The sequence below is a fragment of the Amia ocellicauda genome, chromosome 13, assembly GCF_036373705.1.
Source record: "Amia ocellicauda isolate fAmiCal2 chromosome 13, fAmiCal2.hap1, whole genome shotgun sequence".
Taxonomy (NCBI): domain Eukaryota; kingdom Metazoa; phylum Chordata; class Actinopteri; order Amiiformes; family Amiidae; genus Amia; species Amia ocellicauda.
Window position 1 is genome coordinate 31,268,316 of NC_089862.1, and position 14,027 is coordinate 31,282,342.

The 14,027-nt window shown below is 39.3% G+C and overlaps 1 protein-coding gene across 1 annotated transcript in view; it reads right to left on the bottom strand.

Annotated features, from left to right (window-relative positions):
* The window catches only part of LOC136766790 (BTB/POZ domain-containing protein KCTD8-like), a 39,021-nt gene extending 28,190 nt beyond the window's left edge, over positions 1–10,831 (bottom strand). The window contains exon 1 of the mRNA XM_066720607.1: positions 9,799–10,831. Coding sequence (XP_066576704.1) covers positions 9,799–10,597 — 799 coding nt within the window. The 5' untranslated portion in view covers positions 10,598–10,831. The remainder of the gene's footprint in view (positions 1–9,798) is intronic.
* Positions 10,832–14,027: the final 3,196 nt, after the last annotated feature.

The window sequence follows — 14,027 nt, forward strand, 5'->3', positions numbered from 1 at the left end:
AGTATGTTTATGGTAATAACACCCAGCTGCATCTCAACCATATTTAAGGAACCCTTCAGCAATGTATGCCTCGTCATTCATGTCAGGAACTTCAGCACCGTTTTATAGAATGAAGTGGCTACATCACATCAGCCTCCGGTTTCTTTTTTCACACAGAATCTTGTCCCTAAGAAATCTGATTCCTCATAGTCAGCTTGAAATACTCTGTCTGAAGGTCACAGCAAGGTCCATCATGGTGCTGAACTGTGAATTGGTTATCGTGTGTGTGTATGTGTGTGTGTGTGTATACACATACACTCACCTAAAGGATTATTAGGAACACCATAATAATACTGTGTTTGACCCCCTTTCGCCTTCAGAACTGCATTAATTCTACGTGGCATTGATTCAACAAGGTGCTGAAAGCATTCTTTAGAAATGTTGGCCCATATTGATAGGATAGCATCTTGCAGTTGATGGAGATTAGTGGGATGCACATCCAGGGCACGAAGCTCTCGTTCCACCACATCCCAAAGATGCTCTATTGGGTTGAGATCTGGTGACTGTGGGAGCCAGTTTAGTACAGTGAACTCATTGTCATGTTCAAGAAACCAATTTGAAATGATTCGACCTTTGTGACATGGTGCATTATCCTGCTGGATGTAGCCATCAGAGGATGTGTACATGGTGGTCATAAAGGGATGGACATGGTCAGAAACAATGCTCAGGTAGGCCGTGGCATTTAAATGATGCCCAATTGGCACTAAGGGGCCTAAAGTGTGCCAAGAAAACATCCCCCACACCATTACACCACCACCACCAGCCTGCACAGTGGTAACAAGGCATGATGGATCCATGTTCTCATTCTGTTTACGCCAAATTCTGACTCAACAGAAATCGAGACTCATCAGACCAGGCAACATTTTTCCAGTCTTCAACTGTCCAATTTTGGTGAGCTTGTGCAAATTGTAGCCTTTTTTTCCTATTTGTAGTGGAGATGAGTGGTACCCGGTGGGGTCTTCTGCTGTTGTAGCCCATCCGCCTCAAGGTTGTACGTGTTGTGGCTTCACAAATGCTTTGCTGCATACCTCGGTTGTAATGAGTGGTTATTTCAGTCAAAGTTGCTCTTCTATCAGCTTGAATCAGTCGGCCCATTCTCCTCTGACCTCTGGCATCAACAAGGCATTTTCGCCCACAGGACTGCCGCATACTGGATGTTTTTCCCTTTTCACACCAGTCTTTGTAAACCCTAGAAATGGTTGTGCGTGAAAATCCCAGTAACTGAGAAGATTGTGAAATACTCAGACCGGCCCGTCTGGCACCAACAACCATGCCACGCTCAAAATTGCTTAAATCACCTTTCTTTCCCATTCAGACATTCAGTTTGGAGTTCAGGAGATTGTCTTGACCAGGACCACACCCCTAAATGCATTGAAGCAACTGCCATGTGATTGGTTGGTTAGATAATTGCATTAATGAGAAATTGAACAGGTGTTCCTAATAATCCTTTAGGTGAGTGTATATATATATATATATATATATATATATATATATATATATATATATATATATATATGAATGTGTTAGAGTTATTTTCAGTTCATGTGTGTTAATGTGGTTTTCAGTGATACTCAGAGCATATGAGGAATGTGGAAGTGACTGGAGGTGGGTATTTTTCTTTTTTTCCTATATCTACCTGAAGTGAAGCTTGTAGCCATACACCACACTGTAAACCCATGATATTTACATGTCCATTATAAGTGTAGGCTGTAAATAATTTGTTACAACGCTAAAATGTGTTAATGTGAATCGCACCAATCTGAGTGTTAGTCTAAATATGGAGTGTTAAAATAATGTGTTCATTTTACCCATTCCATTGTTCAGTTCTACAAATTGTTTTTCTAGCATTCCTTGTGGGACTCAGACATGCATAAATATGTCTAATTAAGCTCTTAACATACTTACAAGGAAATATATACATGTGTAGGTATATATACAAGTGTTCATTGTTGTATAACTCTTATAGAGGCAGTGTGTAATACTCCATATTGTTGATTTATAAAACTGAACTAGTATGAAGGGATTTTACTATTATTTTACTATTTTTACATTTTACTATTATGATGTGTGTGTAAACAACAATATATTTGGCACCAACCAGTAAAGATTATATTGAGAAGAGCATCAACAGTGAAGCATGGAGGAAAATGTAATTTGTTTTGTGGCTGCTTTGGCATCCTTCAGTCCTGGTGTTCTTGTTAGAATTGAGAGTGAAAGGAATCCAAAAAAAACAACATTTTAGTCACTTAACCTGATGCCCTCTGTCAGGAATCTCAAACCTGTTGCAAATAGACTTTCGGGCATAATAACAATCCAAAACATGCGTACGAGTCTATGAGTAAATGGTTAAAGCAGCATCAATGTTTGTGATTGGCCAATCTCATGTTATCAAAGCCAAAGTGTATTAATAAAATCATGATTTCCCAGAGTCTGAATACATCTAAACATTGTACATTCAGAAATATACATGCATATATATACAGTGAGGGAAAAAAGTATTTGATCCCCTGCTGATTTTGTATGTTTGCCCACTGACAAAGAAATGATCAGTCTATAATTGTAATGGTAGGTGTATTTTAACAGTGAGAGACAGAATAACAGCAAAAAAATCCAGAAAAACGCATTTCAAAAAAGTTATAAATTGATTTGCATGTTAATGAGGGAAATAACAATCAGCAAGATTTCTGGCTCCCAGGTGTCTTTTATACAAGTAACGAGCTGAGATTAGGAGCACTCTCTTAAAGGACTGAAATCCTGCAGCGCCCGCAAGGTCCCCCTGCTCAAGAAAGCACATGTACAGGCCCGTCTGAAGTTTGCCAATGAACATCTGAATGATTCAGAGGAGAACTGGGTGAAAGTGTTGTGGTCAGATGGGACCAAAATTGAGCTCTTTGGCATCAACTCAACTCGCCGTGTTTGGAGGAGGAGGAATGACCCCAAGAACACCATCCCCACCGTCAAACATGGAGGTGGAAACATTATGCTTTGGGGGTGTTTTTCTGCTAAGGGGACAGGACAACTGCACCGCATCAAAGGGACGATGGACGGGGCCATGTACCGTCAAATCTTGGGTGAGAACCTCCTTCCCTCAGCCAGGGCATTGAAAATGGGTCGTGGATGGGTATTCCAGCATGACAATGACCCAAAACACACAGCCAAGGCAACAAAGGAGTGGCTCAAGAAGAAGCACATTAAGGTCCTGGAGTGGCCTAGCCAGTCTCCAGACCTTAATCCCATAGAAAATCTGTGGAGGGAGCTGAAGGTTCGAGTTGCCAAACGTCAGCCTCGAAACCTTAATGACTTGGAGAGGATCTGCAAAGAGGAGTGGGACAAAATCCCTCCTGAGATGTGTGCAAACCTGGTGGCCAACTACGAGAAACATCTGACCTCTGTGATTGCCAACAAGGGTTTTGCCACCAAGTACTAAGTCAAAGGGGTCAAATACTTATTTCCCTCATTAACATGCAAATCAATTTATAACTTTTTTGAAATGCGTTTTTCTGGATTTTTTTGTTGTTATTCTGTCTCTCACTGTTAAAATACATCTACCATTAAAATTATAGACTGATTATTTCTTTGTCAGTGGGCAAACATACAAAATCAGCAGGGGATCAAATACCTTTTTCCCTCACTGTATATATATATATATATATATATATATATATATATATATATATACACATACACAAAGTAGTTTTACATACAGAAATTAAAGAAATGAATGAAACCTAAAACAAACTGTTAAAATGTACCTCTATATTATGTCAAGTGTTTATCACTCCATTGATGTCAGTGCGTCTTGACACAGCAATGTTTTGGCATAAATCAAAGCACTCTCATTGCTGCCTAATACTGTCTAAGCTCATTTTGGTCCCAAGCCTCGCTGCAGTAAACCTGTGACTTCAAGTGTTACAAGGGAAATAAGTGTAGAGGCTCAAGGTCTAGTAACTGTGGAGGCCACTGAATGGGACATTGTCTACCTATCCATCACACTAACATCATCTATCATTGTCTAACTCAGATGTGTCATGTACAGAATATTCTAGAGAAGAAATGTATCATTAAAACATCACATTTCTTGGGTTCAACCATATATGCTGTAAGGACTTTTTAGTGTGTATGTCACACCCCAACCTTATAGAATTGCATGTTTTTCATTATCACACAGACATTTTCCCAGTCAGGCACTCTCTCATACAGCTACCAAATATACATCCTAACCTTAGGAGATAATGATTTTTTTCTATCTATAAATTGGAAAGTGTCACAAGACTTATTTCCATCAGGTTAAGCAGCCGAGGTTATCATTGGATTACCTTTGAAGCTATCTACTTAAATCCATAAGCATAACTAAAATAATACAATATTTACAACACTACATTAATGTGCAGTAGTACCTCAGGACTAATGTCTCTCTTTGTATATCCAATAAAGCACACTTTTAGTTATAAAATATCCAGGACTTTTTAATCTAATACTTTGATATGATCATGGTAACAGACTTGGATTATGTATTTGTGGAATTGAGGATTGGACTGGTTGCTAATTGTTGTCTCTTAGTTACAGTGGCTCTCAAAAGTATTCCACCCCACCCCCCCCCGCCCCCCCGCCTCCCTTGGACTTTTCCACATGTCATTGTGTTACAACATGAAATAGATTTAATCAGGAGTTTTTGCCATTGATCAACACAGAAATTGTCCACAATTAATTACAAATATAAACCAGAAAATAATCACCCCCATCAGTCAATATTTGGTAGAGGCACCTTTGGCAGCAATTACAGCTATGAGTCTACGTGGATAAGTCTCTACCAGCTTTGCACATCTGGACACAGCAATTTTTGCCCATTCGTCTTTGCAAAATTGTTCAAGCTCCATCAAGTTGGATGGGGACCTTTAGTGAATTTTCAACTCTCTCCACATATTCTGAATTGGATTGAGGTCCGGGCTTTGACTGGGCCACTCCAGGACATTGACCTTTTTGTTTTTAAGCCACTCCAGTGTGGCTTTGGCTGAATATTTGGGGTCATTGTCCTGCTGGAAGATGAATCTTAGCCCAAGTCCCAGGTCTCTTGGAGACTTCAGCAGGTTTTTTTCCAGGATTTCTCTGTACTTTGCTGCATCCATTTTGCCCTCTATCTTTACAAGGTTTCCAGGCCCTCAGGCAGAGAAGCATCCCCATAGCATGATGCTGCCACCACCATGCTTCACGGTAGGGATGGTGTTCTCAGGATGATGTTCGGTGTTAGGCTTGCGCCAAACGTAGAGCTTAGCGTTGAAGCCCAAAAGCTCTATTTTGGTCTCATGAGACTATAGGATCTTCATCCACTTGGTCTCAGAGTCTCCCACATGCCTTCTGGCAAACTCTAGCTGAGAGTTGATGTGAGTTTTGCCACTCTCTCATAAAGGCCACTTTTGTGAAGCACCTGGGCTATTCCTGCAGTATGCAGTGTCTCCCAGCTCACCCATGGAAGACTGTAACTCCTTTAGAGTTTCCATAAGCCTCTTGGTGGCCTCCCTGACCAGTGCCCTTCTCGCCCGGATATTCAGTTTTTGAGGACAGCCTGATCTAGGCAGATTCACAGTTGTGCCATATTCTCTCTATTTCTAAATAATGGACTTTACTGTGCTGCAGGGGATATTCAATACCTTGGAAATGTTCTTATATCCTACCTCTGATAGGTGCTTTTGAAGAACCTTATTCCAGATTTGCATTGAATGTTCCTTTGTCTTCATGATGTAGATTTTGTTAGGAATTGTACTAACCAACTGTGGGACCTCCCAGAGACAGGTGTATTTAACCTGAAATCATGTGACACACCTTCTACTAATTACATGACTTCTAAAGACAATTGGTTTCACCACAGTTCAATCAGGTGTGTCATAGCAAAGGGGGTGATTACTATGAATTCAGTTATTTTCTGGTTTATATTTGTAATTAATTTAGAACAATTTGCAGATTATATTTTTCACTTTGACATTATGGACAGTGTTGATCAGTGGCAAAAACTCCTGATTCTGATTTCATGTTGTAACACAATGACATGTGGAAAAGTCCAAGGGGGGGAATACTTTTGAGAGCCACTGTATATGTGTAGTGAGGGATCTGTTTAAATGTTTAGGTAGGCTCAACATAAGTTAGGTTTTGATATGAGTTTTTGTATGTCTCTGTGTTTTGATTCACATACGCATCAACCATCATAGTCAAATACTTTTCCCTTCAGGCAAATGGGTAGATTTCCTGTCAATAGCAAATGCGGTTTCTTTCAAATGTACTCCATCCTATATTCACACCTTGTTTGATTTCTAAAATAATCTAAATGAGTGAAAATATGATAATACCTATTTCAGTCTCATTTAAATAGAAATGGAAAATGATAAAACTTCTCAAACATCAAGGACATCAACTGTGCCAGCAGAACAATATGCCCAAAAAATGTCTTTAGGGTGACTTTGAAGAAAAGGGAATAGTTACCAGACACAAGCGGTGAGCGTCCTGGATTACTCTGTGCATTTACACACACACCCTTGAAGTTTAAATAGAATTTTCTATTGCCAGTGTCGCTATAATTGTTTGATAGACTCGGATCAACATTTCAAGGATCTGCCACTAAAACTGACTGTGAACATCTTAGCATCTACAAACATCAGTGTCTGGGAACGGATCCTTTCAGTTCACGTTTCTGTCTCAATAATACATAAAATACAACTTGCAATCTATCTGGTCCAAATCTTTCTTTCAAATAATGCATTTCCCATAAGTAAACATACTCACACACACACATGCACATGCTAATGCACACATACCATTTTATGTTATGCCTAACAAGTTTTCAATTGTACTTCCTACTGAGTCTGCAGTCTTTGATCATTACAAAAGCACTATAGGCAAAGTTAAGATTGACTTTCCTAAACGAAACCACAGCAGTCTAATATCAGGGCTGGTGCGGCAAGTCTGGCTGATGTATATGGAGGGGAGCATCAGTCGGTTTCAATAATTCAGTAGCACAGCTCAGCATTGCTATAATATTAATTCACAGGAAATTAACTGATACAACACTGGTGGTGCTTGCAAGAGGCGCCCTGCAACTTCGAGAAGCGATGAAAAATAAGCTGGGAGTGCAGAGTCTTGCTGTTCTCTTGCTCACCCGTGGAATAACTCAGTGTTTAATGGCCTGAAAGTTTGATTTGAAGGAATCTGATGTGCATTACATCATCCTTGAGTGGAGTGCACTCGCTGCCAGCACACATTTGAGTCAGTCTTAATGACCCAAGAAGGCTTCTAACACCACTAATTCAGTTTTGCATATTTTAGCACGGCTAAATAGATGAAGATTGGCAGCATCCTTGGCAATCAGCTGATTTCAGAAACTGCCCTCATATATTTTGAGAATAAATGGACATGTTCATATCTAAATACTTTTGAAATGAAGTCGTTCTGATATGGGCTACCCTAAACCTTTTTTTTTCTCAAATTCCCAAAATGAAATATGGCTTATTAAATAAGAACATATTTTCAAAGACCCACAACAGTCACAATTATAATGAACTACCTGCCTGCACACACAGGGCAAAATAATAATTCAGTTCACGTGAGATAGTGCAGTGCATTCATTAATCACATCAAATTGGGAGCATATCCTGCCACACCATCTATCTATCGACATATTTTTGAAATACGGTATAAACCTGTCAAATCCAGTTTTTCCAATTTATTGCCTGCTTTATTTTAATCTGGGTGAGGATTTTTGTCATCTGTTTGACAATCCAAAAGTTATTCTTGGTCTGCCTTTTTTCTTTTTTTTCAAGAATGGCCTCAAATATTTGTTGCTCGTTGTGGGTATACTAAATACATTTACATAGTATTAAGTCTAAAGTTAATTGTAAATACACAAAATGTGAAAATGAATTCCCAGTATTCTACTTACAGGCCTAACACATTCTCTTTATTCCATTCTAAGAGTCCATTCTATTTCAATTACAATTAATCACAATGGCAAGTAATTATTTTCAATTCCTACTGCAAACCTTTCTTCACATAGAAAGAGGCAAGTAACACCCTCATCATGAATACAAATGAATGTGTACATATGGGATTTAAATTGTGTTTAAATTGCTCATGTGCTTGTGTGATAATAATAATAAAAAAACACAGCTCGTCTAATACCCATTCTGTTAATGAAAGATAAGATTTAGGGAAATGCAATCAAATACTGTAGCAGACTATTGTGGGGATTTGAAATAAATAATGGATTGCTCTCCTTTGTCAGAAAAGTCGCAGAAAGAAATACAAGCAATGGCACTAAGCTCCTGTGTGCATCTGAATAATTAAAATGTATTAAAATGGTCAACCTTTATCTCAATAAATAGGAATATTGATGTTCATGAGAAAATTATATTTGCTCAACATTGACTGCATTGCAGCATTCTTCAAGATGACAGAGGGAAGGCACTTTAATCACAGCACAGGAAATTAACCGATTATTCTGCATTGTAGTCTTTTACAAGATCTCACAACTCGATTTATCTGTCTTTAAGTGGTATGCTACCTCAGGAAGTGAATCAAAATACAGTATATATTCATGATTTCCTATTAAGATACATATTACCTCCATTTGCAGTGACATTTCAACATGTAATACATTAATAAAGTTTAGTACTGTTATTGATGAATGCAATGTATTTCTGCTATATACTCCGTGTGTTTGATTGCACGAGTTCCATATCTGACCACAACTCCAGTAAGAAAAAAGTAACGCGCTCTTCACATCACATTCACACACATGATGCAGCCAAAGCAGCTGTAAACAGCTGAGATTTCTTTTTCAACACCCCAAAACTCTTCATCAATTTCACAGATAAACTCACAGGATGAAAAAGGGCTGGGCCATATGTGTCACCAACTTCAGACCGTAAGCTCTTATATAGAGCAAATACTTGAGGCACACAAGCTGATTCCACAGCTGTGTATTTTTCTCCCGGTCCAGATCTTTCAAAGAATTGTGAAGCATTTTGATGCTTTCTATAACTCATACATTCAGAGTGCATTGCAACCTTTACTAAAACATTATCATTGTATTGTCTACTTAAATCATATAAAGAGTATGGTATGAGAGGAGATGTGTTTATTTGTTTGTTTGATTGATTGTTTATGTCATTTTTCATATCATGCTTACTGCAGACGTTTGGCACATCAGCTTTCATATGTTTATGCGAACATGCGCTCTGTCGCTAAAGGTTAAAGCATACGTTGTTAGCAGTCAGTCTTCATGAGACAGAAAGGCTGCAGTAGGTACCACTCCCCCCCCCCCCATCAATACTGCCTCTTACGTTGTCAGCCTTTCTTACAAAGTTTTCAACACATTCAAACTTTGTATGTGTGTGGATGATGCAACATTTTTTTATTGTAGTGTAGTCAATGGGTGTGCAAAGATAAAATGAATGTATTAACCTGCTTTAGGGGATTGTAGAAAACACTACCTTAGTATTATTAAGCTAGAGGGGGTAATGGCACCCAGTTGGCGCATTTTTTAACTGATACATGTTTCAATCAAAACAAACCAACAATAAGTTAGAGATTTTAGGTATAATGTAATGTTATTTACGTTCAAATCGTTCAATTCTATTTTTTCAGTATAAAGGTAAAGCTTTGGGCAAAATCATATTGCTTTGCCTGTTATTAGTATTACTATTATTGTGCCTAAGCATCTTATTAAACACCTAAGAGAAACTAAAGCAGAAAAAACTTTTTTGAACTTACTGAAAAATATATATTCGGTGTAGCTGCTCCAGATTTTATCATCCCTGTACTGGTTGATGAAGGCAGCAGTCCCGGTGGAATTACAAGCAACCATGTGAAATCCAGCTTCAGACAGCCTGTCGAAAGCCTGCTCCAGGTAGGTAAATTTCAGGTAAAACCGGGAGGTATACTTCTCAGGCGGTCGGTCAGGGTCTCTACTCTCATTTAAAGTTTCACCAAAAACTTCCTTAGCCAGGGCGATCCGGCCACACACCATAATCCTGGCCACTCTGCGAAATTTGGCGTCTGCCTGATTGTCTCTCACCATGGTGTAAGAGCCCCGGTAGCCAATGGTAATAAATCCAGATCTCTTATCTAAGGCAGCAGTCCTGGCCAGGTCACTACTTTGGGAGTTTTCTTCGATGTCACTCTGGCATCCCTCGTCGTTCATCGAGCTCTGCTTGGTGACTTTGGGTGTGAGCAACTTCAGCAGGTCGCTGAGCTGGAAATGCTCTGCCTCCCTCAAGAGCCTCTCCTTCTCAGGGAAGTGGTCTGGCAGCACTAGCTGTTTGTCCCTCAAGAAATCCAAAATGTACCTGAAGAGGAATCCATCCCGGTCTATGAAGAAGCGGCCCCTGTTGTCCCGGGGTAGGTCTTTCACCTGGTTCTTGATGAACATGCTGTGCAGAGTGGTATCAGGAATGCTGACAAGAGTAGAATGCTTGGTTACGTACACCTGTCCTCCCACGTTCAGCTCCACCACCTCAGGGAAAGGACTCGACATCTCGCTGATGGGCAGGATGTTTTCTTTTAGAGCCATTTCGGAGGGAAGCACTGGGGAGAATAAAACAAAACAAAAAAGGGGGGGGGGGACAGAAAAACCTTCTGGAAAAGCTGGAGGAGACCCAGCAGAAGCAGTCGGAAGATCTGAAGTTTCTGTTCTGAGAGTCTACATCACTGCTTCACGGGGGATGGAAAGGCAGTATCAGGTTCCCGAGACTGCACTCAGACTAGCAGAGAGAGCAGAAGCAGAGAGTGAAATAGACTCACAGAGGCAAAAAAAAAGAAAAATCACCACTGAGCAACTCCCAGCATCATTAGATTAGGGTCTGGGGAAGCCACGGTGACGTAATGAAGTGACTGCTGGGGATGCTGTTAGAAAAATCTCACATCAGCCTTTTAAAGGAACAGTATAACCTCTCTAAGGGGCAGCAAGAAATACTGACCAGTTTCCACTTTGACAGCTAAACTGAACTCACTTTGATCAGACTGCACAAAAGGATTGATATGAAAAACTTGAGAGTATTAAAATGATGGGTATTATTTTAGTTGCTGATCAAGGTTGTGAGTGAATATTTTAGTAGTAGTATATTACTGATACTTGTACATGATGCATAACAACAACGATAACAATAACAACAAGTAAGTGAATGTATGCAAATACATACATGTAATACATATATTAGACATAAAACAATGTTCTTTGGCTAGGAAAGGATAGCAATTATACCCCAAACCAAAAGGTTAAAGAGTTAATTTGCTGCATTGTTTGTAGGATGTTCTTCAAATACAGCTTTGAAACATCTGCTTGCTCTTGCACCCATTCTCAAACAATAATAAAACAAAAAGTATATTTTTTCTTCTTTGCCATCTTCTTGTCTCTTTTCCTTCTTTTATTCATTTTAAAGTGTAAACCAGTTTACAAAACTTAAGCTCATGATTTCTGCTCAAACCAATATATCCATATCTTAAGTGAAATATGAGGAACAGGCAAAGTAACTGTAAAAAAGCATTTTCTGTACACAAAAGCTGCACTTTCCCAGTGTTGGCTCAGTATGCTGCAGTACACAGCCCCATCTAATGGAGAAAAGCTTTGCTACTGCACAGCTACATTTTCTGGGTGGGTATGTGGGTTTTACTCACATTGAAATTATTTCATATGATAAAGCCCGATAGGTTTGATTGCAAATTTTAATCATAATCTATGTTTGATTGATTTCTTGATGTCATATAGATTAGTTTATTAATTAATCATCAATTAAATACTAATACAAACAGCCCTAAATGACATATAGATGTTTTAATTTTGTATTCTTTTATACAACATTGATTTAGTGGTGGGCTTGAAATATTTGTTTTCTTTATCATACACCTTTGTTTTGACTCTGCCATTGTAGATAAACGTTTTAACAACTAGGTGACCTCCCTAAGTTTAACAAAGATGGCGGATAATATACACTTCACATGCCACCGAATTTCCCCGCAAACATTCAGACTAACGGAGATCTACTTCACCTACACACATCCATACGTACACAGGCACTAATTATTGAAGAATTTCTATCTATGATCCTAATGATATTAGTATTAAGGAGATATAAGGTAGGTATCATCAGATTAATAATTGTGTGTATAATTTTTGTGTATTCATGCTCTGGTGACCCTGTCTCAGTCACGATGCCAGGTGGTCCATCTAGGCCTGGTCTTGTAAGGCCACAGCTCAGCAGATGTCACAGGCGGCTTCAAATGTGTAAGGTCTAAACATCGGAGAGCGAGTACTGCTTTAGACCAATTATTTCAATTAAGTCACTAAGAGCTTGGACGGAATGGAAACAAGAAGACCCTGCAGCCCTCCGGCACCAGAAGTCAGTATCACACTGATTCAGGACATTAATTATGGAGTCAATAAGTGACATTTCTTTCGGCATAGCAGGCCACGGCCATGCCCAGTTGTGAGGAACTCAGTGTGGAGCATTAAACCAATCATCACAGATTAGACATAGCAAAACTGTCTGAATACATGTGTAAACTCATTCTTTTGTACCATGCATGTGTAAAAATGAAAGTGGTACCTTGAGCATGTTTTGGTTGCCATAGCTTAGGAAAGAATGTAAAGAAAACTATGATATGAAAACAACTCTTACAATTAAATGTCCTATTTACAATGCTTATGAATCAGATAACCTCTGCTTAAAGGGAACAAAGTACACACTGATCACATAACTATAAGAACATAAGAACTTTAGAAAGTGTCCAATCGAGAGGATCCTATCCAGTCTGTTTTTAAATGTTCCCAAACATTCAGTTTCAACCACATCGCTGGGGAGTTTGTCCAGATTGTGACGACTCCTGTTTTCCGTTTTGAATGCCTTGAAGCCCAATTTCCATTTGTGTCCCCGGGTGCGTGTGTCCCTGCTGATCTGGAAAAGCTCCTCTGGTTTGATGTGGTCGATGCCTTTCATGATTTTGAAGACTTGGATCAAGTCCCCACGTAGTCTCCTCTGTTCCAGGGTGAAAAGGTTCAGTTCCCTCAGTCTCTCAGTAGGACATTCCCTTATAGCTTATCTACGTTTGTTATATAGTAAAATGAAACAGCTTTTTTTAAAACATTCTCTGTTTAATTAATGATATCATACATTATGCTAGAAAATATATGCAAACTGTATTTATTATAAACATTTCTGTGAAAAATATCTACATGTATCTCTCTATCTATCAATCTATCTATCTATCTATCTATCTATCTATCTATATACACTCACGTAAAGGATTATTAGGAACACCTGTTCAATTTCTCATTAATGCAATTATCTAACCAACCAATCACATGGCAGTTGCTTCAATGCATTTAGGGGTGTGGTCCTGGTCAAGACAATCTCCTGAACTCCAAACTGAATGTCTGAATGGGAAAGAAAGGTGATTTAAGCAATTTTGAGCGTGGCATGGTTGTTGGTGCCAGACGGGCCGGTCTGAGTATTTCACAATCTGCTCAGTTACTGGGATTTTCACGCACAACCATTTCTAGGGTTTACAAAGAATGGTGTGAAAAGGGAAAAACATCCAGTATGCGGCAGTCCTGTGGGCGAAAATGCCTTGTTGATGCTAGAGGTCAGAGGAGAATGGGCCGACTGATTCAAGCTGATAGAAGAGCAACTTTGACTGAAATAACCACTCGTTACAACCGAGGTATGCAGCAAAGCATTTGTGAAGCCACAACACGTACAACCTTGAGGCGGATGGGCTACAACAGCAGAAGACCCCACCGGGTACCACTCATCTCCACTACAAATAGGAAAAAGAGGCTACAATTTGCACAAGCTCACCAAAATTGGACAGTTGAAGACTGGAAAAATGTTGCCTGGTCTGATGAGTCTCGATTTCTGTTGAGACATTCAGATGGTAGAGTCAGAATTTGGCGTAAACGGAATGAGAACATGGATCCATCATGCCTTGTTACCACTGTGCAGGCT